The following is a 27,163-nucleotide window of genomic DNA, read 5'->3' on the forward strand; positions in this document are numbered from 1 at the left end:
CCGCGGCCCCGCGGCGGCCCCGCTCCCCCGGCCCCGGCTCACCCCGCACGCCCGGGACGGCCCCACAGCCTCGTCCCTGATCCAGGACCACCCTGTGCCGCCCCCCCGCACCCCCGGCACGGGCTCGCCCCGCGGCCCCGGCCGCGCGCCCACCGCTCGGTCCCGGCCCCGCAGCCCCGGCCGGGGCGGCGCCGCGCGGGCCCGGCCCCCCCGCGTCCCTCCGCCACTCACCGCGCTTGCCTGGGTCGTATCCCACGAGCACGAAGTAGTCAGCCAGGCGGGCCATGGCGGCGGGGGCGGCCCGGGCCGGCCCCGGGAGCCCCGCGAGGCCGCGCTCGGCTCCTCAGGGCGCCGCCGCCCGCCCGCGCCCACCGCCCGCCGCCGCCGCCATCTTGGCCCCGCGCGCACCGCGCCTGCGCCAGCGCCGGGCGCCTGGGGGGGCGGAGCCGCGCCTCCCATTGGCTGCGGGCGGGAAGGGCCGCGCTTCCTATTGGTCGCTGCTGGAGAGGCGGGGCCTAGCGCGGAGGGGGCGGGGGCTGGTGGGGAGGGGGCGGGGGCTGATGGGGAGGGGGCGGGGCCGGGCGAGGGGCTTCCCTGGGGGGGGACACGGGGACATCCAGGGGTGTGCGGGGACATCCAGGGATGTGGGGGCATCCAGGGGTGTGGGGACATTCAGGGGTGCGCGGGGACACTCAGGGTGCGCGGGGCCATCCCCGAGTGTGCACGGACCACGGACGCCTCAGGTGTGCACTGACACGCGTGTGGGGACCCTCCAGATATGGGAGGATCCCCCCGTGAGCACAGGTGTGCCCCGCAGGTGTGCACGGCCCCCGGGGTGCCCACAGGTTGTACAGGACCCCCATTCCATACAGTCCCCCCGGAAAGGACCCCCGCAGATGTGCCCCACACAGATGTGCCCCCGCACACCCAGGTGTGTCCCCACACACAGATGTGTTCCCACACAGATGTGACCCCCAGGACATGACCCTGAGGCTCGGTGTCCCCATCCCGCGGTGTCCCCGGCACTCGGGGCTCTGTGCCGCCCCTCTCCCGGGGACAGCGGGACCCTGCCCGAGGGTGGCGGTGGCCGGGGGGCCGCGTGGGCAGCGCGGGTCCGGTGCCGTTCCTCCGGGGGCTGGGTCGGTCCCCGCTGTGCCGCTCCCAGCGGCTCCCCGCCGTGTCCAAGGACAGCTCCTGCGCAGCCTGGGGCACAGCGGGGACCGGGCTGGGGTGGCAGCGCGCCCCGGCACGGCCCGCCGCGCCCCTGGCCCGAGCAGCGCCCGCAGCGCCGCTGTGCCCGTCCCGTTAAGTCCCGTTAAGTCCCGTTCCGTCCCGCCGGACCCGCCCCGGTGCCCCCGGCCGGACGGTGCCGGGGCGGTTCGCGGGCACACGGCGGGGCACGGCCGCTGCCGAGGCGGGCATCGCCCACCGGAGCTCCCCATCCCCGCCGCCACGGGAGCGGGACGCGGGCTGCCTGCGGGATGGCCGGGATGCGTCCCGAGGGGCGCCGGGGGTGGGGGCAGAGCACCGGCAGCAGCGGCAGCTCCGCGCTCCCGCAGCCCTGGGCTCAGCCCCGGCGTCCCCGGGCAGGGACAGCCCAGGGCATCCCCATCGCCGGCCCCGGGGTTCATCCCTCCGGGCTGGGGGCGCCCCCGGGATGCGCGGCCGGCCGCGGCGGGCCCCGAGTGGGGTTCCCCCGCACCCCGCACGCGGCCGGGGGTGATGCAACCCCGCCCGGTCCTTGCGCCTCCCGCCCGGCCCCGCCGGCCGCCGCGTGTCGGGACATGTGCGGCGTCGGGACACGGCCGGCTCCGCGCCGGGCACGGGCACCGGCCCCGGCCCCGCCGCCACCCGCCGGGCACGGCCACGGGGTCCCCGCCGAGACCCCCGCGCCGCGCTGGCCCCGCTCCGGGCCCAGGGCGGGTCCCACGGCACGGGCGGCTCCTGGGGACACCCGCGGCGCCGGGCCAGCGGTGACCGGCGGTGGCATCGAGCCGCCGCTGTCCCTGCGCCACGTGCCCGTTCCGGCAGGGCTCGGCCATCTGCCGGGCGCGGCCTGGCACCGGAGTGGCCGTGCCCGTGTCCCCGCATCCCAGGTGCCCGCACCCCCGTGTCCCCGGACGGAGCCACACCCGCCGCCGGTCTGCAGGGAGCACCGGGGGCTGAGCGGGCAGAGAGCAGGGGACCCCGCTGGGGGCCGGCTGTGCCCCGTGGGACAGTGACACGGGGCCACCAGCAGCGCGACAGACCGGGGACAGCTCGGGGGACGGGTACCCGGCAAGGGTGACAGCGGGGACCGGAGCGGTGCCGGAGGCTGGGAAGAGGAAAACCGGGCTGATCCATCCTGGCAGAGCCCGGCGCCGTGCGGGTGTCACTCTCCTGTGCCAGGGTGGGACGGGCACGGGGACACCGCTGGGGTCTGCGCCGGCGGGAGTCGGGACCGCGGGGATTGGCACTGTCACCGCAGGGCTGGCGCTGTCACCGCAGGGCTGGCACTGTCACCGCAGGGCTGGCACTGCAGGGGCCGGTGCCGGCTGGCGGTGCCGCGGGCTGTGGTGGCGGCGGGGACACGGCAGCTGGGGCTGTGCGGGACCCGCAGGGGCAGCAGCGGGCACAGGGAGCGCGGGACACGGGGGAGGGGACGGGAACGGGGCACGGGCACGGGGACACAAGGCACGTGCAGAGCCCGGTCGTGCCGTGTGCCCGGGATCCTCTCGGGAAAGAGCTGCTCCTGGGGACACTGGGGGTTGCTGGCGTTCCTGAAGATGCTGGGGACACTGGGAGCACTGGGGATAATGAGGACCCTGAGGGCACTGGGGATCCTGAGGATGCTGGGGACACTGGGGACACTGGGAGCACGGGGGATGCTGGTGACACTGGGGATGTTGGTGACACCGGGGACCCTGGTGACACCGCCGTGTCTGCAGGCTGGAGGATGCAGTTCCTTCCCTCTCCCGGCAGTTCCCGGCCGTCCCCGCGGCCCGGACACGGAGCCCGATGTCCCGGAGTGTCCCTGTCACCGCTGCCCGGCGGGACACGGCTCCGGGGCCGTGTGCGGCCACCTCGGGGGTGCCGGGCTGGCGGCCAAAGGGTCCAGCGATGGGGTAGCGGCCCCTGGGTTTGGGGGTCTCGGCTGTGCCCCCGCCCCTGCCGGGACACGACGGGCGGTGCTCGGGGGGTCCCAGCACCCAGAGGCGCCTTTTGGGGAGCGGGTGACCGGAGCGGGGCTGCGGGTGCTGCTCGCAGCCCCCGCCCTGTCCCGGGGCCTCAGCCAGCAGGCAATTAAGCTAATTAAAACTTCTCCTGAGTTCCCAGGGCCGGGAGCCAGCAGAGAGGAAGAGGGAGAGGGAGAGGAAGAGGGAAAGTGCTGCCGGGCCCCGGGGACAGATGAGGTGACCCGGGGGCGGCAGCTCCCGGTGCGGGTCCAGCTGTGGCACGACCGGGCGGCGGCAGCTCCCGGGGTGGCTCCGGCGATCACCAGTGCCGGGGTGGCCGTGAGGGGACAGCCGGAGCCAGCGCGGCCGGGCGGGGGGCAGCGCCCGGGCTCCTTCCCAGAGCCCCGGGGATGGCGATCCCTGAGGAGGAGGAGGAGGGCAGGGAGACGGGTCCTGCCCCTGCTGCGGGGTGGGGGCTCAGCTGCACCCCTGCCATGTCCCCGGAGCCCCCTCCTCGTGCCCAGCCTGGTTCTGGCGACGCTGACCCTGGTGACACGGTTTTGTCCCTGGGGGTGACAGCGGCTGGCCCTGCCCCGCACGGGGACCCGCACAAGGGCCTGGCAGGGGAGCCCAGCCCGGAGCGCGGGATCGCCCTGGGGTCGCCGTGGGGGCGCTGCCACTGTGCCGTGCTGGGTGACGGATGTCACCTCTGGGACCCGTGCCCCACATCCCACAGGGTGACACCCGCGGGCACAGCCGTGGGGACGCCGCGGTGGCGGCGGTGGGCTCAGGGCGGGGCTCGGGGGGCCCAGGGCGTCCCGCGTCCCCCCACCCGCGGCTCTCGGCCTTGTTTTGAGCCGGGTTTTCCCTCCCGCCGGGGCAATCCAGCAGCAGCCCGGCGGCAGAGCCCCGACCGCGGCAGGAATTCCCCGGGAGCCGGGCGGCACCGGGGGTCGCGGCGGGGGCCGGCCGTGCCCCCCGCCCCGCTCGGGGCCGTGTCCCGCCGCCCCGGCCGGTCCCCCCCGCGCCGGGATCAGGTGCTGCCCCAAATCCCCCCGCACGGGGCCGGGTGTGTGCAGCCTTTGTGTCCCGATAATGCGGAAGAATCCCAGCGATTCCGGGCACGCGGAGGCCCCCGGCCCTCGGCCTGGGGAAGCCGCGCCGGGGGGAGAGGGAACCCCCAACCCCGGGGTCCGGCCCGGCTCGGGCACCCGGGGGGGCTGCGGGTCCTCCCCCAACCCTCCCGAGAGCGCCGGCCCCGAGCGGGGTGGGGGTCCCGGCCGGGGGTCCCAGCCAGGGAAGCTGTGGGGACCCCTCCCCTGCCGGCTCAGCAGCAGCCCCCCAGGAGCGCCCCCCGGGACCCCACCACCCCGGTTTGGGGGAGCTGCTGCCCGGCAGGAGCGGCCGGTCTGATCCCTGCGGATTTACATTCCTTAATTGTTCTCCAAGGCCCCATGTGATGCTTAAAAACATGGAATCAGCCCCGGCGGAACCGGGGGCGGCTCTGCCCCCGAGGGGGCCGGGGGGGCACACGGGGCTGTCCCTGCTGGGACACTGGGCTGCACTGGGTGGGGTCTGTCCCCCCGGGGTCCCCGCCTGGGCAGGGGGGTCTCGGGGTGCCCGGGGGGGCCCCGCTGCCCGGCGGTGCCAGGCGGGAGGACGCGGCCGGGCTTGGCAGGACCCGGCGCGACGTGGCACGGGGCAGCCCCGACCCGGCTCGCCACCGGGGCTGCGGGGGGTGCCCAGACCCCCCAATAGCTCCAGCCCAGCCCCATCCCACTGCCCCCAGACGGGTCCCCCAGCCCAGCCCAGCCCCAGGGCCCCTCCCCAGCCCCGGCCCCGCGCCGGGAAGGTCCCGGGGGCAGCGGGGCCGACGAGGCCGGGTACGTGCGGTACCGGGGCGAGGTTCGGGGCCGGCGCGGCCCTGGGGTGCTGCGGGGATGGGGCGGTGCCAGGGAAGGTGCGGGCCGGGGCCGCTGCGGAACCGGGACCGGTGCGGGGCTGGGGGCAGCGGGGCTGGAGAGGGGCCGGGGAAGGTGCGAAGGCGATGCGGGGCCGAGGGGCCGGGGGCAGCGCGGGGTCTGGGAGGCGCAGCCCGGGGTCTGGAGGGGCAATGCGGGGCCGGGGTGCTGCGGCACTTGGGGGTTGCGGGACCGCTGCGGTGCCGGGAAGGTGCGGAGCCGGTGCGCGGCCGGGGGTCCGGGGCCGGTGCGGAGCAGAGGGCGGTGCGGGGCTGCTCCCGCCCGCGGCTCCTCCCGTCCCGCTGGGCTCCTCCCGCCCGCCGGCCCCGGCGATATTTAACCTGGGCCGGGGCGGGGAGCGGCAGCGCCGAGCGGGGACAGAGCCGACCCCGAGCCAGCGCAGCCCGGTCCCGCTCAGGTACCGCCGGGACCCCGCGCCGCCCCCGGCCGCGGCACAGGCAGGAAGCGGGGCCGGGGCAGGACGAGAAGGGGGCTGCGATCTGGAGCCGGACCCCAGCGCGACCCCCCCACCGAGCCACCCTCCCCGTGTCTCCCGCAGCCGCCGCCGCCGCTCGTCCCGTCCCGTCCGGCCATGCGAGCCCCGGCCCCGCTGGCGCTGGGTTGCGTCAGCTTCGCGCTGTGCCTGCTGGAGCTGCCCCACGGCCGGGCCCTGCCGCCGCGCAGGTGAGGGACCCTGCCCGCACCCCTGCCCGCACCCCTGCCCCGATCCCTGCCCGGACCCTTCTGGAACCCCCTGCCCGCTTTCTCTGCCCGGACTAGCCCCCCGCCCTCGCCCTTGCCGAACCCCCTCCCCGCTCGTCCTGCACGCCCGCACCTCCTTTCCCCGCACCCTGCCCGGCCCCGCACCCCCTGCCCGCCACCCAGCTCCGCGCCCTCCCCGCCCCCCCCGGATGGGGGCCTGGGGGGGTCCCGGGGCAGCGTCTCCTGCCGGGCCCCCACCCCGGGGACGCGGTACCGGGCGGGGGGGGGGCGGGGTCCCGGCCCCGCCATGGGCGCTGGGGGCACCGGGGGCACGGCACGCCCGGAGGTGCCAGGTGTGCAAAGGTGTGCAAAGGTGTGCCAGGTGTGCAAAGGTGTGCCAGGTGTGCCAGAGCCGCGGGGGCTGGCACACGCCGGGACAGAGATTTAGTGAGTGCGGGAGCTCGGGGGTGCCCGTGGCCCGTGTGGCTGCCCGGGAGGGTCCCTGGGGTGCTGAAGTGCCACCTGGGGTCGGGACAGCCCCCCCGTGTGCGTGTGCACACCCCGCACGTGCGTGTGCGTGTCCCTGCTCGGGGAGCGCGTCTGGGCCGGCCCCGGCGCCCGCGGATCCCCGCCCGGCTCGGGGGGTGCGGGAGGGGCAGCCCTGGCACCGCCGTGGGCGGGGGGCACCGGGGCACCGCGACCCCGCAGGGCCCGGGCAGCCCCTGCCATGGCTGGGGGGGGCTGAGCTGGGGCTGGGGTCCTCTGGGGCACGGGACGAGGGTTAAAGTGGGGAGGAAATGTTTAAAAAGGGAAAAGAGAAGGACGGGACTGAGAATTGGACCAGAAACTCCAAGTTCCTTGGATCTGAGGAGGGGTCCCCTGAGGAAAAGGCGTCCCCGGGCCAGGGGCACCGAGGCACGGGGGAGCTCTGTGGCACCGTGGGGGTGCCGGAGGCCGGACCCCCCCGCGGGTGCCCGGGGCACGGGCGTGGGTACCACAGCCGGGGCACGTGGGTGCCGGGGCAGAGGCCGTGGGAACGGGGTGGGCGGAGCGGGGGGAGCCGGGGGGGCTCCCCGAGGTGTCGTGTGTGCGGGACACGTGTCCGTGTGCTTGGGGTACGTGTGTGCCTGCAGGTAGCGGCTGCTTCCTCCTCCTCCTCCTCCTTCTCCTCCTCCTCCTCCTCCTCCTCCCCCCTCCGGAAGCCCCGCGCTCAGCGCTGGCTCCGGGCTCCGAGGTGCTCGGTGCCTCCCCGCCGCTGTCGCGGTGCCACCCCCGTGCCCGGGAGCGGCAGCTGCGTCGCCCTGACCGCGTCCCTTCTCTCCTGCAGGCCGCCCCCGGCTCGGAGCCCCCCGGAGCGGATCCCCGCTCTCCCCGGAGACCCCCCAGCCCCCCAGCCCGTCGGGACCCTGCGACACCGAGCCCCGGTTCCCCGGCTCGGCCCGTGGGCCGCCCTCCGGCACCGCCCGCCCGCCCCGCGGCCCCCGCCGTGGCACGTCCGGCGCCTCGTCCTGCGGCGGGGCCCCCGGCGGGACCCCCGGCACGACCCCCGGGCCGCCCGGGGCCGCCGGCACGCCGGGGCACACCTGATGCGGGTGGGCTGCGTGCTGGGCACCTGCCAGGTGCAGAACCTGAGCCACCGCCTGTGGCAGCTGCGCGGACAGTCGGGCCGCCGCGACTCGTCCCCCATGAACCCCAACAGCCCCCACAGCTACGGCTGAGGGGGGGGCGCGCCCCCGCCCCGCGGGACCCCCCAAGCACCGCCGCGGGCTGCTCCGCGCCGCCCCGGGGGGCTCCGGGCACCGCAACCCCCTGACGGAGCGTCGGGGTGGCCAGGGACGGACAGGAGCTGCAGCGACGCCCTGGGGACTGCTGGTGGCCCGCGTGACCCAACGGGATCCCGGTGGCCCGCGGTGGCCCGCGGAGACTGGCGGTGGCCCAGAAGGACTGACGGTGACCGGTGCTGGCCCGTAGTGACTCTCGGTGGCTCAGAGTGGCCCCTGGTGGCCGGTGGTGGCCCCTGGTGGCCGGTGGTGGCCCGCGGTGGCTGGCAGTGGCCAGTCTGCGCGGGGCGGGTCCGAGGGCCCCGGGAATCCCGCTGACCGCAGCAGCCCCGGCGCCTTGTGCAAGCCCTGACTGCTGACTCAGCACTGCCGTGCCTGCCGGGGCACCCCCCGAGCCCCCCGGGGCACCCCCAGCGCCCCGGTCCTTCCCCAGGGTGACACTGGGGGTGAGGCCCTGCAAGGACAGGGCACAGGGACCCCACCCCGGCTGGGGGAGCCCCCAGCACCTTCACCACTTGGGGTCCCACCCGGCGCCTTCCGGGGTGCTGGGGGGGTCCTGCCCTCCTCAGCGTGAACATTGTCCCCTCCCCTGGCACCTTGTCCCAGCCTGTGTCACCCACAGCCCGGCAGGAGCTGGCCATAGGGACGTGTCCCCAAATGTGGGGGGGCAGGCAGTGGAAAGGTTGGGGTCCCGTGCCCCACTGCTGCCTGTCCCAGAGCTGTCCCCTGCTGCACCCTCGGGGACACCCCTGCGTTGTGTCCCCACAGGCTCAGTGGGTGCCCACACGGGCTGGTGGCCCATGGACACGAGGGGACACGTGTGACATCCCTGTCACCCCCCAGAGCTGTCACCCCATGGCCCGGTGGGACAGGGATGTGTGACCCCAGGTCACTGTCCCACCCCCCTCCTGGGAGCAGCTTGAGCAGCCCCCCAAGAGCAGCAGCCCCACTCCCTCCAGAACAGCCCTGTCCTCCCAGGAGCACCCCCATTCCCGGAGCACCTCCATTCCCAGGAGCACCCCATTCCCGGAGCACCCCCATTCCCAGGAGCACCCCATTCCCAGAGCACCCCATTCCCAGGAGCACCCCCATTCCCGGAGCACCTCCATTCCTGCAGGAATGTGCCTGTTCTCCCAGAGCACCCTATTCCCAGAGCACCCCATTCCCAGGAGCACCCCCATTCCCAGGAGCACCCCCATTCCTGGAGCATCCCATTCCCAGAGCATCCCATTCCTAGAGCACCCCATTCCCAGGAACACCCCATTCCCAGGAGCACCCCCATTCCCAGAGCACCCCCATTCCCGGGAACACTCCCATTCCTGTGAATGCCCTCTTCCCAGGAACAACCTACTGCCAGAACACCCCCATTCCCAGAACACCCCCGCTCCTCCTGGGAACACCCCATTCCCGGGAGCACCCCAATGCTCTAGGAGCACCCCAGCCCCCATTCCCCAGAGCCCCGGGGTGTCCCGGGAGGTTCCGGGACAGGATGTCCCCTGGGTGCCACATGAACGGAGCTGTCCCTGGGTGTCCGTCCCCTGGGTGTCCCAGTTTCAGGACAGGATGTCTCAAGGTGTCCCCTGGGTGTCCCGGGACGTTCTGGGATGGGATCCCACGGATGCCGCCAGGAGCCGTGCCCACCCCACGGGTGTCCCAGGACTTCCCACACCCCGTGGAGCTGCCGAGGGGCGCGGGGGTCCCGAGGGCCGCGGGGTCCCCAGGCCTTGTCCCCTCCCCTGGGTGCCCCCGCTGAGCCTGGTGGGCGCCCGACCCACCCTGGCCCAGCCCACGGAGCGCCGCTGCTTCCCGGGAATCCTGGTTTGTGTGGAATAAACAAAGCGTGTGAGGAGGAGCCGGGATGGAGAGTGGTGATCTCATAGGGACGGGGCAGGGATGGGGCAGGGTGATCCCATAGGGATGGGGCAGGGATGGGGCACGGTGATCCCGTGGGGAGGGGCAGAGATGGGGCAGGGATGGGGCACGGTGATCCCATAGGGATGGGGCAGGGCTGGGGCAGGGATGGGGCACGGTGATTCCATAGGGATGGGGCAGGGATGGGGCAGGAATGGTGATCCCATAGGGATGGGGCAGGGATGGGGCAGGAATGATGATCCCATAGGGATGGGGCAGGGATGGGGCAGGAATGGTGATCCCATAGGGATGGGGCAGGGATGGGGCACGGTGATCTCGTGGGGATGGGGCAGGGATGGGGCAGGAATGGTGATCCCGTGGGGATGTGGCGGTTGGGGGGGGGGGCAAAGGACGGCCGTGTCCAGGGACAGGCAATGGGTCCCTCAGGGGCAGGAGGTGACAGGCGGAGGCTGTGTCCACAGGGTTGTGGGGACAGACGTGGGGACAGTGGGGACACACACACGTGTGTCCGTGCCTGTGCCCACACGTGTCTGTGCCCGGTTGTGCCCACACGTGTCCGCGCCCCCCCGTGCCCTGTCAGCCCGTGCCAGCCCGGGCCGTGCCCTGTCACACCCGTGCCGTCGCGCCGTCCCCGTCCCCCCTCCCTGGGGCAGTGCCATCCCGGTGTCCCCGCTGTGCCCCCCGCCCCCCGTGCCCCAGGGCCGGTTCCGCTCCCCGTGTCCCTGCGGGGTCACTCCGCGGCCCCACCCGGGGGTCACCGGCGCTGGGGGTGCCCGGCTCGGGGGTCCCCCAGCCCCCTCCGGGAGCCGCAGCCCCCCGGGCGGGCGCGGGGTCAAACATTAACCGGGGCGGGTTAACTGGTCACCGATTGTCCCCGCGGGGCCGGGCGGGTCCCCCGCGCCACCCCCCGCCATAAAAGCGGGGGTGCAGCAGCCACCCCGCAGCCCGGAGCCCCCAGACCCAGCATGAGCAGCCTGCAGGAGGTGAGTGGGGCGGGGGGCTCCAGCGGGGGGCAGACGCACCCGGGCCACCCCAAACCCGGGGGACAGAGGAGACCCCTCGCCGATGTCGTCCCTGCTGGGGGGTGCCACCCCACCCCAAAGGGTCCCAGCCTGGGGGATCCCCGGCAGGTCGGGGGTCCCGAGGTCCCCGAGCTGCTCCCTACCCTGCGCAGGGTTGGGGGGACAGGGCCAGCCCGGGGGGTGTCCCACAGCACCCGTGGGGCTCAGCAGGGACCTGCACATTGTCCCCAGCGGGGACTCCCGGACTGCTGCCCCACCTGGGGACCGCCGGGGCTGGACCCCCCCAGGGACCGGGGATGGCACCCCCAGGTCCGTCTGTGCCCCGCGGGGGACAGTGTGCGGTGATCTGTTACACCACGTGACACCGTGTGACACAGCGATAGTGTGTGATAGTGTGTGACACCGTGTGACATTGTGTGACAGTGTGTGATACTGTGTGACACTGTGTGATAGTGTGTGACACCGTGTGACAATGTGTGACATTGTGTGATAGTGTGTGACACAGTGATAGTGTAGGTCAGTGTGTGACACCGTGCGACAAAGTGGGACATTGTGTGACACCGTGTGACCCCATGCATGGGGTCGTGGGTGACGCTGTGACCCCCTGTGACGGTGTGATCCCAAACGACCAGGTCTCTCCTTGGTGCCAGTGTCCCCCCTGTCCCCAGCCTCCTGTCCCTGTGCCGTGTCCCTGTCCCGCAGAGCCTGGGCCAGAGGAGCAGGACAGGACAGGACAGGACAGGACCCCTGATCCCCTCTGTCCCTGTCCCTGTCCCCGTCCCGCAGTGCCCGGGCTGGGGGCAGGATGGGACCCCTGAGCCGCTCCTGTCCCTGTCCCCTGTCCCTGTCCCCTGTCCCGCGGTGCCCACGCGGGTCCCCCTGAGCCCCCGTCCCCCGCAGGGCCCCGACTGCTCCGAGGAGCCCGAGCCCGGCAAGGCCAAGACCGAGTTCCGCAACTACACCGTGAGTGGGGGGTCCCGGGCCGGGCGGGGGGCTCAAACCGGGCGGGTCCCGGGGGTCCGGCTGTCCCCACAGCCGCGCTGGAGTCCCGCCCTGCCGGCGGGAGCAGCCCGGGGGGCTCCGGCAGCCGGGCTGGGTGGGCGGACACGGGGGGACGCCCCGGAGCCCCCCCAGCCCCCGGTGCCGCCCCGCAGGAGGGGAAGCTGATCGACCGCGTGTACAACACCTACCGGCTCATGCACACCCACCAGACCGTGGAGTTCGTCCGCAGGAAGGTGCGAGCTGCCCCGCGCCACCCGTGTCCCCTCGGGTCACCCCCTGTCCCCTCGGGTCACCCCCCGTCCCCCAGCGTCACCGCAGCGCGGGTGGCCCAGCCCTGCCCCCCGCACCCCAAAGCAGCCCCGCTGCCCCTCCCCGCCCGTCTGGGGGCACCGAGGGGCACCAGCCCCCCGGCCGGGTGGGGATGGCGCTGTCCCCACGCGCCGCGTGTCCCCAGAGCGCCCAGTACGGCTCCTGCTCGCTGCGGAGGATGAGCGTGATGGAGGCGCTGGAGCTGCTGGACCAGCTCGTGGACGAGTCGGACCCCGACGTGGATTTCCCCAACTCCTTCCACGCCTTCCAGACGGCCGAGGGGATCCGCCGGGCGCACCCCGACAAAGGTAGGGCCGAGCCCGCCCTGCCCGGCCTGTCCCCCGCCGGGTCCCCGCCCCGGGTGACACGGCCCCGGGTGACACTGCCCCGGGTGACACGGCCCCGCTCGCCCCCAGACTGGTTCCACCTCGTGGGGCTCCTGCACGACCTGGGCAAGGTGCTGGTGCTGTTCGGGGAGCCCCAGGTGAGCGGCACGGTGGGGAGGGGGTTCGGGGGGGTCCCCCCGCGGCCGGGGCAGCCTCGGGGGGTGCCGTGACCCCCGTGCCCCCCGGCAGTGGGCCGTGGTCGGGGACACCTTCCCGGTGGGCTGCAAGGTGCAGAAGTCGGTGGTCTACGGGGACTCCACCTTCCACGACAACCCCGACACCAAGGACCCCCGGTACAGGTGAGCCGGACCCCCGGGGGTTTGGGGGGCGGGGGCTGCACCCCCGGCCCGGCTGGGCTGCAGGGGGGGGTCCAGCCCCTCAGCCCTCAGCCCCCACCCCATCCCCAGCACCGAGTACGGGATGTACCAGCCCGGCTGTGGCCTGGACAACGTCCTCATGTCCTGGGGCCACGATGGTGAGTTTGGGGCGCTGGGGAAGGGGGTCCCTCCGGGGGGCAGGACGGGCCCCCTGCCCCAGACGGGGCCCCGGTGCCCCCCGGGGCTGTGCTGACCCCTACCCACTTTGCAAGGACTGCAGCCCTCGGTGTGGGGCAGGGGCTGCTTTTTGGGGGGCTGCAGCTCCCAGTGGGGCTCTGCACCTCTCGGGGTCCCCCCCACCTGGTGGGGGTCCAGCCCCTCCCCACCCCCCCCCCTTTTCAGAGTACATGTACCAAGTGATGAAGTTCAACAACTTTGCCCTGCCCAAGGAGGTGAGCTCGGGCTGGGGGCGGCACAGGGACCCCCGGGGGGTTTGGGGGTGCGGGGGGAGCACCCTAAACCGTGTCCCATACCCCCCCCCCCTTTATCCCAGGCCTTCTACATGGTTCGCTACCACTCCTTCTACCCCTGGCACGCCCACGGCGACTACGGCCACCTGTGCTCGGAGGAGGACCGCCGCATGCTGCCCTGGCTCCGCGAGCTCAAGTGCGTGCCCGGGGGGGCTGGGGGCTCGGCCGGGCCCCCCGCGGCCGTGGGGGTGCGGATCCTCACCCTGACCCCCCCGTTTGCCCCGCAGCAAGTTCGACCTGTACACCAAGCAGGAGGAGCTGCCCGACGTGCAGCAGCTCCGCGCTTACTACCAGGGCCTCATCGACAAATACTGCCCGGGGCAGCTCTGCTGGTGACCCTGCACCCCGCGGGGGTCACCCCCCGACCCTGCCGGGACCCCCAAACCCTGCTGCGCCCCCCGCAGCCCCCCCGGGCCCCGCCCTGGGGCTCTGCAATAAACCTGCTCCTGCCGCACCCCCCGGGCCAGTCCCACCCCCCCCCCTGCCGTGGGGGTCACCCTGCCCCAGGCAGGACCCCCCAAATCCAGGAGCGCTGCGGGGCTGGAATGTCAAAGGCTTTAATTAGAAAATTATAGGAAACCTCTGGGCTCGGGCTGAGCCGGGCAGGGGGGAACCATGGGATGGGCAGAGCCCACGGGGGGAGCACCCCAAAGTGCTGGGGGGGACCCCAAAGTGACCTGAGGGGCTGGGCAGGGTAACCGGAGGGCTGGCACTGCCCAAACTGCCCCAGCCCGTGGGCACAGAGCCCCCACCCGCTCTGAGCCCCTGACCTGTGCTGAGCCCCCCCACCCTGGGGCCGGGAGGGGGCCCCAAGGGGTCCCTGGGCACTGGGGAGGGGTCCCCCGACATTGGGGCCGGGTCCCCAAGGGGTCCCTGGGCACTGGGGCAGGGTCCCCAGAGACTGGGACATGTCCCCAAGCAGCCCCCAAACGCTAGGGAGGGGTCCCCAGGAGTGCCTGGACACCGGGGAGGTGTCCCCAAGGGGTCCCCAGTAGCAGGGGGAGGTGTCCCCAAGCCCTGGGTGTGTCCCCACGCACATGGCCACACCGTGCTGAAGGCACTGGCACATGGGCACCCCCGGGGGGGGGTCCAGCAAGCGCTGCCCCCCACCCGGGGACTCCCTCCCTGCCCCCCGTTTTTGGGGGGGCTGCGGGGGCTACTTCTTCCTCTTGTTGCCGTGCCGGCCCTCGGGCCGCGCCCCCTCGGTGCCCCGTGTCCCCTCGGTGGGCCGTGTCCCCTCGGTGCCCCGTGTCCCCTCCGTGCCCCGTGTCCCCTCGGTGCCCCGCGCCCCGTTGCGCTCCCCCCGCTCCCGGGGCCCCTTGTGGCGGGTGGGGGGCGGCGCCCCCCGGGCCCGCCGGGCCAGGGCCCGCAGCAGCCCCGCGGTGGCGGCCACCAGGTAGAGGGACCAGAGCAGGGCGGGGCCCGAGCAGGGCTGGCACAGGCGGCGCACGGAGCCCAGCAGCCGCGGCAGCACGGCCTCAGCTCGGCGGCGCGGCGGGGGCTTGTCCTGGGGACAGGGGGAAAAGGGGGTCAGGGGGAAAAGGGGGTCAGGGGGCTTGGCCTGGGGGACAGGGGCAGGGGGAAAAAGGGGCTCAGGGGGCTTGTCCTGGGGGAGAGGGGCAGGGGAAAAAAGGGGGTCAGGGGGCTTGGCCTGGGGGGAAAGGGGTCAGGGGGGCTTGGCTTGGGGGGCAAAGGGGGTCAGGGGGCCTGGCCTGGGGGAGAGGGGGCAGGGGGAAAAAGGGGGTCAGGGGGCTTGTCCTGGGGGCAAAGGTGTCAGGGGGCTTGGCCTGGGGCAAAGGGGGTCAGGGGGGTTTGGCCAAGGGGAAAGGGGGTCAGGAGGGCTTACTGTGGCGGACAAGTGGGGTCAGGGGGGTTGTCCTGGAGGGAAAAAGGGGTCGAGGTGGGGAAGGGATTGGGGATGAGGGAAAAGGGCCAGGGGTCGAAAAAGGGGATCCCGGTGTGGGAATGGGTTCAGGAGACAGAGAGAGGGAGGAAGAGGGTCAGGGGTAAGGGAAGGGGGGATCAGGGGCTGATAAGGGGGATCAAGGTGAGGGAATGGGGTTGGGGGCCAAGAAAGGGGGTCACAGAGGGGAGGTGGGGCCAGGAAGAGGGGCTCAGGGGGCCGAGGGAGAGGGAGGGATGGGGGCTCAGGGGTGAGGGAAGGGGGGATCAGGGGCCAAAAACAGAGCCAGGGTGGGGGAAGAGGGTCAGGGGGCCAACAAAGTGGGTTGGGGAGAGGGAAGGGCGCTTGAGGGGCTAAGGGCGAGGGAAGAGGATCACGGTGAAGGGTCAAGAGCAATGGAATAGGGTCAGGGAGAGAGCTGGGGGAAAGGGAAGGGGGGTCAGGATCATGGCAGGGGGGTCAGGGGTGCTGAAGGACGGGGATCAGGAGCCAGGGAGGGTGTCAGGGCCCAGGGAGGGGTCACTCCGTGCCCACCTTGAGGCCGTGCTGGCTGAGCAGGGACTCCAGCGTGGGGTCTCCCAGGGACACGGCCGGGAAGAACTCCTGCACGTGCTGCCGCCGCCACCACGGCACCGGGCCCGGGCTGGGGACACAGGGGGGCTCAGGTGAGCCCACACCCCCCCGAGGCCGGGCTGGGGGCTGCAGGGGCCCCTCCCCGCTCACCTGCCCTCGCTGGGGGATGTGAACCAGTACTTGTAGAGCTGGGCCCGCAGGAAGGTGGGCGGGCGGGCGTGGAACGGGTACCGGGACTCGTCCGTCTGCACCAGGCGGATCACTGCGGGACAGGGGTCAGAGCTGGGGACAGCCCCGGCTCGGGGGGACAGCCCCAGCACAGCCAGGGACACCCCAAACACACCCCAACCACACCCAGGGGACAGCCCCAACACAGCCACACACAACACCCAAATCTCAACAGGGACACCCAAACACACCCGGGGACACCCCCAGGGCTGCAGGAACACCCCAAACCCAAACATGGACACCTCCAAGGCTCTGGGGACACCCCAAATCCATCCAGGGACACCCCCAAATCCATGGTGGCACCGATGCTGGGGAGGTCCCACCATACCCTGTGTCCCCTGTCCCCCGTGCCCCCATACCCTGTGTCCCCTGTCCCCAGCCCCGTGTCCCCTGTCCCCCAGCCCCCATGCCCCCAGCCCCCGTGTCCCCTGTGTCCCCTGTCCCCAGCCCCGCGGCTGACCGTCGGGCTGTCCCTGCAGCAGGCGCAGCACCAGGGCGCTGAACCAGGGGCTGCTCTGGTGGGGCCCGAGGGCGGCGAACCAGAGCTGCCAGTCCAGGCGGGGCTGGTGCGGGGCCACCACGGCCGGCGCCGCGCTCACGTTCCCGGGCTTGTACATGAACTCGATCTCCTGGGGATGGGAAAGGCTGCAAAGGCTGCCGTGGCAACGGGGACCGGCACACCTCGGGAACCCAGCGCCACCCAGGGCCTGCAGTCACCCCAGCCCAGGAAAAGGACATTCCCACCCAAAATCCCGAGATTCCGGGACAGGACACCTCCGTAACCCAATGCTACCCAGTGCCTGGAGTCACCCCAGCCCAGGAAAATGACATTCCCACCCAAAATCCCGGGATTCTGTAAAAGGGACACCGCCGGAACCCAGCGCCACCCAGCAGCCTCACCATCCAGCTGTGCCCATTCCCGTGCCCAGCCCACACTCACCATCCAGCTGTGCCCATTCCCGTTCCCAGCCCAGCCTCACCATCCAGCTGTGCCCATTCCCGTGCCCATTCAGACTCACCGTCCAGCTGTGCCCATTCCCATGCCCAGCCCAGACTCTCCATCCAGCTGTGCCCATTCCTGTGCCCAGCCCAGCCCAGACTCACCATCCAGCTGTGCCCATTCAGACTCACCATCCAGCTGTGCCCATTCCCGTGCCCAGCCCAGCCTCACCATCCAGCTGTGCCCATTCCCGTGCCCAGCCCAGACTGTGTCCAGCTGTGCCCATTCCCGTGCCCATTCAGACTCACCATCCAGCTGTGCCCATTCCCGTGCCCAGCCCACACTCACCATCCAGCTGTGCCCATTCCCGTGCCCATTCAGACTCACCATCCAGCTGTGCCCATTCCCGTGCCCAGCCCACACTCACCATCCAGCTGTGCCCATTCCCATGCCCAGCCCAGCCTCACCATCCAGCTGTGCCCATTCCCGTGCCCAGCCCAGCCTCACCATCCAGCTGTGCCCATTTCCGTGCCCAGCCCAGCCTCACCATCCAGCTGTGCCCAGCCCAGCCTCACCATCCAGCTGTGCCCATTTCCGTGCCCAGCCCAGCCTCACCATCCAGCTGTGCCCATGCCCAGCCCAGACTCACCGTCCAGCTGTGCCCGTCGTAGCTGCCCTCCAGGATGACCTCGGGCCGGCCGCCCACGCCGGTCATCCTGCGGAAGAGCCCGTAGGAATTGACCACCTGGAAGCGCTCCACGGCCCCGAACATCTGGTGGATCCCGGGCCACAGCTTCCCGTTGGACTCGTGCTCGATGTAGGTGAAGGGCACCTGGGGGGGCAGGGGGGCTCTGTCACGGCCTGGGGGGGTTTGGGGGTCCCCAAGAGCCCCGTGGCCCCCAGGCCTCACCAGGCTAACGGCGAACAGGCCCACGGTGGCCGTGGCCATGATGGCCCACTGCAGGGTGGCCCAGAGCTTCCAGAAGCATCCCCGGACGCAGGCACAGCTGGGGGGACACAACTGAGGGATTATGGGGGCAAAGAGGCTCAGCCCCCCCGGTTTGGGGGTTAAAACCTCCCATGCTGTGTCTGACTGCTCAAATCCCAGAGCAGGGTCACCCCTTCCCAGCTCCCAGGGGGTCACCCCAGTGTCCCCCATGCCCCTGGATTTTACCTACACCCCTGGGGGCACCCCAGTGTCCTCCACATGCCCGGGGGCACCCTGGTTTCACTCACATGCCTGGGGGCACCCCAGTGTCCTCCACATGCCCGGGGGCACCCTGGTTTCACTCACATGCCTGGGGAAACCCCAGTGTCCTCCACATGCCCGGGGGCACCCTGGTTTCACTCACACCCCTGGTGACACCCCGCTGCTCCCCCACGCCCCTGGGAGCACCCCAGCGCCCCCCACGGGCATCCCGGTGTCCCCCACACCCCCGAGGGCACCGCGGTGTCCCCCACACCCTCGGGGGCCCCCCGGTGCCCCCCACACCCACCGGTACATGGCCACGAGGATCTCCCAGGACAGGGACAGGAAGGCCACCCCCACGAGCGGCAGCGTCACCGTGCGCAGCCACGTGGTGAACTCGTGGTAGGTGAAGGCTGCGGGGGGGACAGCCGTGGGTCAGGGACAGCCGTGGGTCAGGGACAGCCGTGGGTCAGGGACAGCCGTGGGTCAGGGCCGGCCGTGGGTCAGGGACAGCCGTGGGTCAGGGACGGCCGTGGGTCAGGGACGGCCGTGGGTCAGGGACGGCCGTGGGTCAGGGACGGCCGTGGGTCAGGCCGGCCCCTGGTGCCCCGGAGGGCACGCAGGCTGTGCCCCTGGCACGTACCCACTTTGGAGTCCAGCAGTTTCCTGTCCCAGTCCAGCTCCAGGCCGAAGTAGCGCACGGTCCAGCAGAGCAGGAGCCCGTAGGTGCTGAGCTCCAGCAGCGTGCCCAGCACCGAGCCCAGGCTGGGGGGCCAGCCTGGGGCACAGAGGGGCTCAGAGCCGGCCTGGGACCCCCCCTCACAGCCCTGGGGTCACCCACGGGCACAGGGCCCTGCCTACGGTGTCACCTGCCCCGGTCCAGCCTGGAAAGGACCCCCCAAACCAGGAATGCTGGGGGTCCCACTGATTCCAGTGGTGCAGTGACAGGGAAGGAGCAGGGAAAGGCCCAGGAGCAGCAGAACCTCACTGGAATACAGAATTCCAAAGGCTGGGAGCCCCTTGTGGGGTGACAGCAATGCCAGGAAGGATGATCACACAGATCATTTATCCTTCCTTAATTCCCTGATTTCAGAAGGAAGTGAAACCTCTTCCTCCTCCTCCACCTGGCCTGGCCTTGGACATTCCAGGGACGCAGGGGCAGCCCCAGCTGCTCTGGCAATCCCAGCCCAGCCAGGAATTCCTCATTGCCAAGATCCCATCCATGCCTGCCCTCTGGCAGTGGGAGCCATTCCCTGGGTGCTGTCCCTGCAGGCCTTGTCCCCAGTCCCTCTGCAGCTCCAGGCCAGGCTGGATGGGGCTGGAGCACCCCAGGACAGTGGGAGGTGCTCCCACCCATGGGGGCTGGAATGGGATTTACAGCCCCTTCCCACCCCATCGCTCCCTGATTTCACAGCTGTGTCTGCCCCACACCCCTGGGGTCCCCCCTGGGCACAGCCCCTGCCCTGGGCTGAGTGTGGCAGCTCCCACAGCGTGGCCCCCATGTCCCCTGTCCCCCATGCCTGGGCTGGGGTCTCACCGTTGCCGTGCCTCCGGCGGGGCCGGCCCAGCCAGCGCCCCACGTGCTCCTCGTCCAGCAGGGAGAAGGCCAGCACGATGGTCAGCGCGTTGAAGAAGTTGTAGTTGCCCGTGAGGATGATGAGGACCTGCAGCAGGACCTGGGGGGACAGAGTAGGGTTGGGGGTGTCACAGGGCCAGGGGGACAGGGGCACATGTTAACCAACAGCTCCAGTATGGCTACCTCACCTGGCAGTGCCCGCGGGACGAGCCAGCCCCAGCCCAGCCCCGAGGACAGCAGAATGACCAGACCAGCCCAGCCCAGCCCCGAGGCAGGAGAATGACCAGCCCAGCCCCAGCCCAGCCCCTGAGGTGCAGAATGACCAGCCCAGCCCAGCCCTGAGGTGCAGCTCAGCCCAGCCCAGCCCAGCCCAGCCCAGCCCCGAGGTGCAGCTCAGCCCAGCCCAGCCCAGCCCCGAGGCAGCAGCCCCGAGGTGCAGCTCAGCCCAGCCCAGCCCAGCCCAGCCCAGCCCCAAGGTGCAGCTCAGCCCAGCCCAGCCCAGCCCAGCCCAGCAGCCCCTGCCCACCTGGCAGTAGAAGGCGAAGAGGCGCAGGCGGCGCAGGGGCGCGAAGAAGAGCACGGGCACGGCCACCTCGATGACGTAGGTGGCCACCACGCTGAGCTTCTGGAACCACACGGGCAGCTGGTGGGCCAGCCACGCGCCCGGCGTGGGGATGCACTGGCTCTCGTAGTGGTACGTCAGAGCTGGGGGGCACGGCAACGGGGGCTTGACACAGACCCCAAAATTCACTCCAGTTCTGGGGTAATCCTGGCTTTTCCCATCACGGAGTACAACCAGTGCTGAACAGGGAAAAGCTTCCCGGTGCAAAAGTGTTTCCAAATTAAGGGGCACCTCGGGGTTGGGGGACACAGGGGACTCCAGGGGGGGCTTTCCATAATCTACTTCCAAAAATTCACCCCAGTTCTGGGGAAATGTTGATTTTCCCCACTGCAAAGTATGAGCAATGCTAAAGCTTCCTGGGGCAAAAACGTTTCCAAATTAAGGGGTTCCTCGGGGTTGGGGGACACAGGGGGGGCTTTCCATAATCTATTCATTAAACATTGAACCTAATTTGGGGTTAATGCCAGTATTTCCAGTGCTAATCAGGGAAAAGCTTCCTGGGGCAAAGATGTTTCCAAATTAAGGGGTACCTCCAGGCTGGGAGACACAGTGGGGTCCAGGGGGGCTTTCCATAATCTACTTTCAAAAAATTCACCCCAGTTCTGGGGTGAACTTCCTCACTGCAGAGTACAACCACTAATAATCAGGGAAAACCTTCCCAGTGCAAAATATTTCCAAATTAAGGGGTACCTCCAAGCTGGGGATACAGGGGAGTCCAAGGAGGCTTTCCATAATCTGTTTATTAAAAATTGAACCTAATTTGGGGTTAATGCCAGTTGTTCCCATTGCAGAGTACAAGCAATTCTGGGAATTCCAGAACTGGAATACAGAATTAAGTGGTACCTTGGGGCTGGGACACAGGGGGCTTTGGGGGGGCTTTCCATAACCAGGACACTGGGCACATCCCAACCAGCAGATTTTCTAATGCAGATTTTCCCTACCATGAAACAGAACCAACGCTAAACAGGGAAAAGCCTCCTTGTGAAAAAATCCAAATTAAATGGCACCTCAGAACTGAGGGGGCGTGGGGGGCCTTTCCATAATCTACTTCCCAAAATTCACTAGAATTCCAGGCTAGTGACTGAACCCCCAAAGCTTCACACCCTCACCAACACCTGAACCCCCAAAGCTGCGCCCCTCTCCCGTGAGCCCCCCACGGGGCAGCAGCTCATGAGCTTCACAACCCCTAAAACTGGAGGATTCCCGCTGGGAGCCGAGCCCCCCTCACCTGTGAGCCCCCACCAGGTGGGGCAGCGGCTGGTGAGTTTCACCACGCCCGAGGCGAACATGAGGCGGAAGAGGAGCCAGCGCACGGCCCAGAAGGTGACGGCGTCGTGGGGCCGCCAGGCCGGGGACCCCCGCCGCAGCAGGCGCAGGGGGGCCACCAGCACGGCCAGGAACCCGGCCTCCAGCAGCAGGCTGTCCCTGGGGGGGAGTAAACAGCACTGAGACCCCCACCCTGCACGCTGCAGGGGGCTGGGGACACAGCTACACCCGGCATGTGGGGCTGGGGACACGGCCATGCCTTGTATGGGGGGCTGGGGACATGGCCACCTCCTGTATGTGGGGCTGGGGACACAGCCGTACCTTGTATGGGGGGCTGGGGACATGGCCATGCCTTGTATGGGGGGCTGGGGATATGGCCACCTGCTGTATGTGGGGCTGGGGACACGGCCATGCCCTGTACGGGGGGCTGGGGACATGGCCACACCCCACTTGTGGGGCTGGGGACACAGGCACACCCTGAATGTGGGCTGGGGATACGGCCATGCCTTGTATGTGGGGCTGGGGACACGGCCACACCCCACTCATGGGGCTCAGGACACAGCCACCTCCTGTATGTGGGGCTGGGGACACGGCCATGCCTTGTATGGGGGGCTGGGGACACAGCCATGCCTTGTATGGGGGGCTGGGGACACGGCCATGCCCCACTCGTGGGGTGGGGACCCCGTCCTGCTGAGCCCCCACAGTCCTGACATGCTCTGGTCCCCAGAGTCCCCCCCAGCCCCTGTCCTTGTCCCCAGAGCCCCCAGTGCCACCTGCCCTGGTCTCCAGAGTCCCCTGTCCCACTCCCCAGGACCCTCTGTGCCCCCCACCCCACTGAACCCCCCGCCCTGGGAGCCCAGGGTGGTTCCCCAGCCTGGAGCCCCCCAACAGCCCCAAAGGGTGAGGGGGGCCTGACTCACCACTGGAAGTACAGGAACACCTGTCCCACCTGCGGAGAGGGAGCGGGGTGGGGATCAGCCAGGGGGTCTGACACCCCCAGACCCATCCCCGTGGGGAGACACCCCAAGGCATGGGAGCAGTGGGAGGGATGGGCTCACCCAGATCATTTATCCTTCCTTAATTCTCTGCTTTCAGAGGAAGTGAAACCCCCTCCTCCCCCCACACCCAGCTCTGACCCATGGCAGCTCCAGCCCAACACCAAGGAGGATCCAGGGAATCCTGAGATGGTTTGGGTAGGAAGGGACCCCAAAGCCCCTCCAGTGCCACCCTGCCATGGCAGGGACACCTCCCCCTGCCCCAGGCTGCTCCAGCCCCAGTCTCCAGCCTGGCCTTGGGCACTGCCAGGGATCAGGGGCAGCCCCAGCTGCTCTGGCAGTCCCAGCCCAGCCAGGAATTCCTCATTGCCAAGATCCCATCCATGGCTGCCCTCTGGCAGTGGGAGCCATTCCCTGGGTGCTGTCCCTGCAGGCCTTGTCCCCAGTCCCTTCTGCAGCTCCAGGCCAGGCTGGAGCACCCCAGGACAGTGAGAGGTGTCCCTACCTGTGGGGGCTGGAATGGGATGGGATTTAAGGCCCCTTCCCACCCCATCACTCCCCGATCTCACAGCTGTGCCTCCCCCAGCACGCCAGGAGTCCCCGCACCTGGTAGAGCGACAGGTAGAACATCCTGAGCAGGGCGAACACCAGGCAGTCCCGCATGGAGTCGCAGAGCAGCGCCCCGAGGGCCGCCAGCATTCCCAGCAGGCAGAGCAGCTCCATGCCCTGCTCCGTGTCCAGCCCCAGCTGCGGGCCCAGCCACAGCAGCGTGGGCACATCGCGGATCTGCTCCCAGAGCCCCTTCCCGCTGAGCCGCAGCACCCGCCGCGCCGGCAGCAGCCCCTCGCGGCCGTACAGCCCTGCGGACAGCGGAAACCCGGCTTAAACCCGCCATTCCCGGGGAAACCCGGCTTAAACCCGGCATTCCCGGGGAAAACCCGGCTTAAACCCGCCATTCCCGGGGAAACCCGGCTTAAACCCGCCATTCCCGGGGGAAACCCGGCTTAAACCCGCCATTCCCGGGGGAAACCCGGCTTAAACCCGCCATTCCCGGGGAAACCCGGCTTAAACCCACCAATCCTGGGAGAAAACCCGGCTTAAACCCGCCATTCCCGGGGAAAACCCGGCTTAAACCCGCCATTCCCGGGGAAAACCCGGCTTAAACCCGCCATTCCCGGGGGAAACCCGGCTTAAACCCGCCATTCCCGGGGGAAACCCGGCTTAAACCCGCCATTCCCGCGGGAAAACCCGGCTTAAACCCGCCATTCCCGGGGAAAACCCGGCTTAAACCCGCCATTCCCGGGGAAAACCCGGCTTAAACCCGCCAATCCCGGGGAAAACCCGGCTTAAACCCGCCATTCCCGGGGAAACCCGGCTTAAACCCACCAATCCTGGGAGAAAACCCGGCTTAAACCCGCCATTCCCGGGGAAAACCCGGCTTAAACCCGCCATTCCCGGGGAAAACCCGGCTTAAACCCGCCATTCCCGGGGAAAACCCGGCTTAAACCCGCCATTCCCGGGGAAAACCCGGCTTAAACCCGCCATTCCCGGGGAAAACCCGGCTTAAACCCGCCATTCCCGGGGAAACCCGGCTTAAACCCACCAATCCTGGGAGAAAACCCGGCTTAAACCCGCCATTCCCGCGGAAAACCCGGCTTAAACCCGCCATTCCCGGGGAAAACCCGGCTTAAACCCGCCATTCCCGGGGGAAACCCGGCTTAAACCCGCCATTCCCGGGGGAAACCCGGCTTAAACCCGCCATTCCCGCGGGAAAACCCGGCTTAAACCCGCCATTCCCGGGGAAAACCCGGCTTAAACCCGCCATTCCCGGGGAAAACCCGGCTTAAACCCGCCATTCCCGGGGAAAACCCGGCTTAAACCCGCCAATCCCGGGGAAAACCCGGCTTAAACCCGCCATTCCCGGGGAAACCCGGCTTAAACCCACCAATCCTGGGAGAAAACCCGGCTTAAACCCGCCATTCCCGGGGAAAACCCGGCTTAAACCCGCCATTCCCGGGGAAAACCCGGCTTAAACCCGCCATTCCCGGGGAAAACCCGGCTTAAACCCGCCAATCCCGGGAGAAACCCGGCTTAAACCCGCCATTCCCGGGGGAAACCCGGCTAAAACCCGCCATTCCCGCGGGAAAACCCGGCTAAAACCCGCCATTCCCGCGGGAAAACCCGGCTAAAACCCGCCATTCCCGGGGAAAACCCGGCTTAAACCCGCCATTCCCGGGGGAAACCCGGCTTAAACCCGCCATTCCCGGGGGAAACCCGGCTTAAACCCGCCATTCCCGCGGGAAAACCCGGCTTAAACCCGCCATTCCCGGGGAAAACCCGGCTTAAACCCGCCATTCCCGGGGAAAACCCGGCATAAACCCGCCATTCCCGGGGAAAACACGGCATTCCCGGGGAAAACCCGGCTTAAACCCGCCATTCCCGGGGAAAACCCGGCTTAAACCCGGCTTTCCCGGGAGAAAACCCGTCATAAACCCGCTATTCCCGGGAGAAAACCCGGCATAAACCCGAGAACGCCGGAATTCCTGAAAAAAACCCGGGACTCTCGGGAAACCTCCGCAATAAACCCGCCATTCCCCCGAGAACCGCGGCATTCCTGGGAAAAAACCGGCATTCCTGGGGAAAAAAACCCACATTCTCGGGAAAAAAAAATCCGTCATTCCCGGGAAAAACCCGTCATTCCTGGGAAAAAATCCCCGGCATTCCCGGGAAAAACAACCCGGCATAAAGCCGGCATTCCCGCGAAAAAACCCCCGGCATTCCCGCGAAAAACAACCCGGCATAAAGCCGGCATTCCCGCGAAAAAATCCCCGGCATTCCCGGGAAAAACAACCCGGCATAAAGCCGGCATTCCCGCGAAAAAATCCCGGCATCAACGCGGCGGCATTCCCGGGAAAAAGCCGGCAGCCCCACTCGGAAGCCCCCCCGGAGCCGGGGACAAACCCGAGGCACCGGGAGCGCGACCCGGGCCGTCCCCGCCTCCAGCCCGGCTCTGCCGGCCTCGGTCCCCGCCGGGAACAGCCCAGGTGCGGCCAGGAGCTGCCCGAGCCACGTGGAAGGGACGGACGGGAGGCGGCTGCCGGGCTCAGGGGGAGCGGAGCCGCTCCGGGACCGCCGGTGCTCCCGGGAAGGGAGAAACGAGGGAGGGAAACGGGAGATAGAGGCGGCGGGAGGAGGGGAAATGATAACGGGGATACGGAACGATCAGCCCGGCAGCGGGAGGGGGATGGACTGTCCCTGCCCCGGCTCGGCCCGTCCCCTCCCGATCCCGATCCCGTCCCGGCTTCTCCGCTCCCATCGAAACCACCGGCCACGTCCCCAGCTCTCTGCCGGCTCTGCCCCGGTTCCTCCGGCCCCACTCCCATCCCTATTCCGGTTTCCCCAGCCTCACTCCCGTCCCCGTCCCGGTTCCCCTGGCCCCACTCCCGTCCCCGGTCCCGGTTCCCCCGGCCCCACTCCCATCCCATTCCGGTTCCTCCGGCCCCATTCCCGTCCCCGTCCCGGTTCCCCTGGCCCCACTCCCGTCCCCGGTCCCGGTTCCCCCGGCCCCATTCCCATCCCATTCCGGTTCCCCCGGCCCCACTCCCGGCTCTGTCCCGGTTCCCCCGGCTCCACTCTCGGCTCCATCCCGGCTCCCCGGGCCCAACTCCCATCCCAGTCCGGTTCCCTCGGCCCCACTCCCAGCCCGGTCCCGGTTCCCCCGGCGCCACTCGCGGCTCTGTGCCCGTTCCCCGGCCCCGCCCGGCAGTCCCCGCCGCGGTACCGGGGATCTGTACGTAGAGGGAGCCGAAGGCGGCGATGTAGACCGCGGCCAGCCCGGCCAGGAACAGCGCCCGCGGCCGCGCCAGCTCCCCCATGGCGGCCATGGCGGCCCCGGGCCCGGCGGCGCGCGGCGCTGACGTCAGCGACGCCGTGACGCCATCGGCGCGCGGGGCGCGTCACGGAGCGCGGGAAGGACGAAAATGGCGGCGGCGATCGGGGGATGAGGAGGGGCCGGTGAGGGGCGGGGAGCGGGGCCGGGGACACGGGCAGGACCGGGGCTTGGATGGGAACCGGGACTGGGATCGAGACCGAGGTTTGGGTGGGGACCGGGACCGAGGTTTGGGTGGGGACCGGGATCAGGTCGGGATCGAGACCGGAATTGGGATCTGGATCGGAATCACGGTCGGGATTGAGGTTTGGATAGGGACCCGGATCAGGGTCGGGATGGAGGTTTGGATAGGGACCAGGACCGGGATCAGGGTAGGGATGGAGGTTTGGATGGGGACCGGGATCAGGGTCGGGATGGAGGTTTGGATGGGGACCGGGATCACACTCGGGATTGAGGTTTGGAAGGGGATCGGGACCGGGATTGAGCTCGGGATGGGGACCAGGACCGGGATCACGGTCGGGATCGAGGTTGAGAGCTCCGCTGGGGTAGGGATTGCGATGGGAATTGGGGTCGGGCTCTGGCTGCGGATCGGGATCAAGACTGCTTGGGACCGGGGCAGAGTTAAGGATGGGAATTGGGGTCGGGGTCAGGTGAGGGGCTGGGATAGGGGATGGGATTGGGGCTGGGATCAGGGTGGGGAGTGGGATCAGGGTTGGGACTGGGTTCCAGACTGGGATCGAGTTTGAGGTCGGGGTCAGGGTCGGGACTGCGGTTAGGGTCAGGATCAGGTCAGGATTGGGATCCCAGTTGGATGAGAATCAGGACCAGGGCTGGGACTGGGGTTGGATCACGATCATGATCAGGGCCAGGATTGGCAGTGGGGTTGGGATCAGTGTGTCGGCATTGGGATTGCTGTTGGGATTGGGGTGGGGATTTTGCAGCCCA

The 27,163-nt window shown here is 70.0% G+C and overlaps 3 protein-coding genes across 5 annotated transcripts in view; 1 reads left to right on the forward strand and 2 right to left on the reverse strand.

Moving 5' to 3' along the window:
- SBF1 (SET binding factor 1) overlaps window positions 1-392 on the reverse strand; it is a 64,990-nt gene extending 64,598 nt beyond the window's left edge. For all 3 annotated transcript variants that reach the window (XM_084205974.1, XM_084205973.1, XM_084205972.1), the window contains exon 1: window positions 232-392. In XM_084205974.1, coding sequence (XP_084062100.1) covers window positions 232-286 — 55 coding nt within the window. In that variant the 5' untranslated portion in view covers window positions 287-392. The remainder of the gene's footprint in view (window positions 1-231) is intronic.
- A 10,044-nt stretch (window positions 393-10,436) lies between these two features.
- Window positions 10,437-13,373, forward strand: MIOX (myo-inositol oxygenase; the record flags this gene model as incomplete). The annotated part of the gene is made up of 10 exons (XM_084206666.1): window positions 10,437-10,454; window positions 11,394-11,456; window positions 11,648-11,728; window positions 11,950-12,112; window positions 12,221-12,288; window positions 12,380-12,489; window positions 12,598-12,665; window positions 12,910-12,959; window positions 13,061-13,173; window positions 13,265-13,373. 10 exons carry the CDS (start codon window positions 10,437-10,439, stop codon window positions 13,371-13,373), a joined length of 843 nt encoding a protein of 280 aa, XP_084062792.1.
- A 211-nt stretch (window positions 13,374-13,584) lies between these two features.
- On the reverse strand, window positions 13,585-26,229 carry LMF2 (lipase maturation factor 2). The gene is made up of 14 exons (XM_084205503.1): window positions 26,111-26,229; window positions 22,936-23,189; window positions 22,255-22,283; window positions 21,297-21,493; window positions 19,973-20,151; window positions 19,408-19,546; window positions 18,514-18,648; window positions 18,178-18,283; window positions 17,592-17,688; window positions 17,331-17,513; window positions 16,202-16,370; window positions 15,664-15,775; window positions 15,475-15,583; window positions 13,585-14,544 (listed from the first exon to the last, which is right to left on the reverse strand). The coding sequence occupies exons 1-14, from the start codon at window positions 26,211-26,213 to the stop codon at window positions 14,194-14,196; spliced, it is 2,163 nt and encodes a 720-aa protein (XP_084061629.1). The 5' UTR covers window positions 26,214-26,229; the 3' UTR covers window positions 13,585-14,193.
- Between the last annotated feature and the right edge of the window lie 934 nt (window positions 26,230-27,163).

This window comes from Fringilla coelebs (assembly GCF_963513975.1).
Source record: "Fringilla coelebs genome assembly, chromosome: 5".
In the NCBI taxonomy this organism is placed as follows: Eukaryota; Metazoa; Chordata; class Aves; order Passeriformes; family Fringillidae; genus Fringilla; species Fringilla coelebs.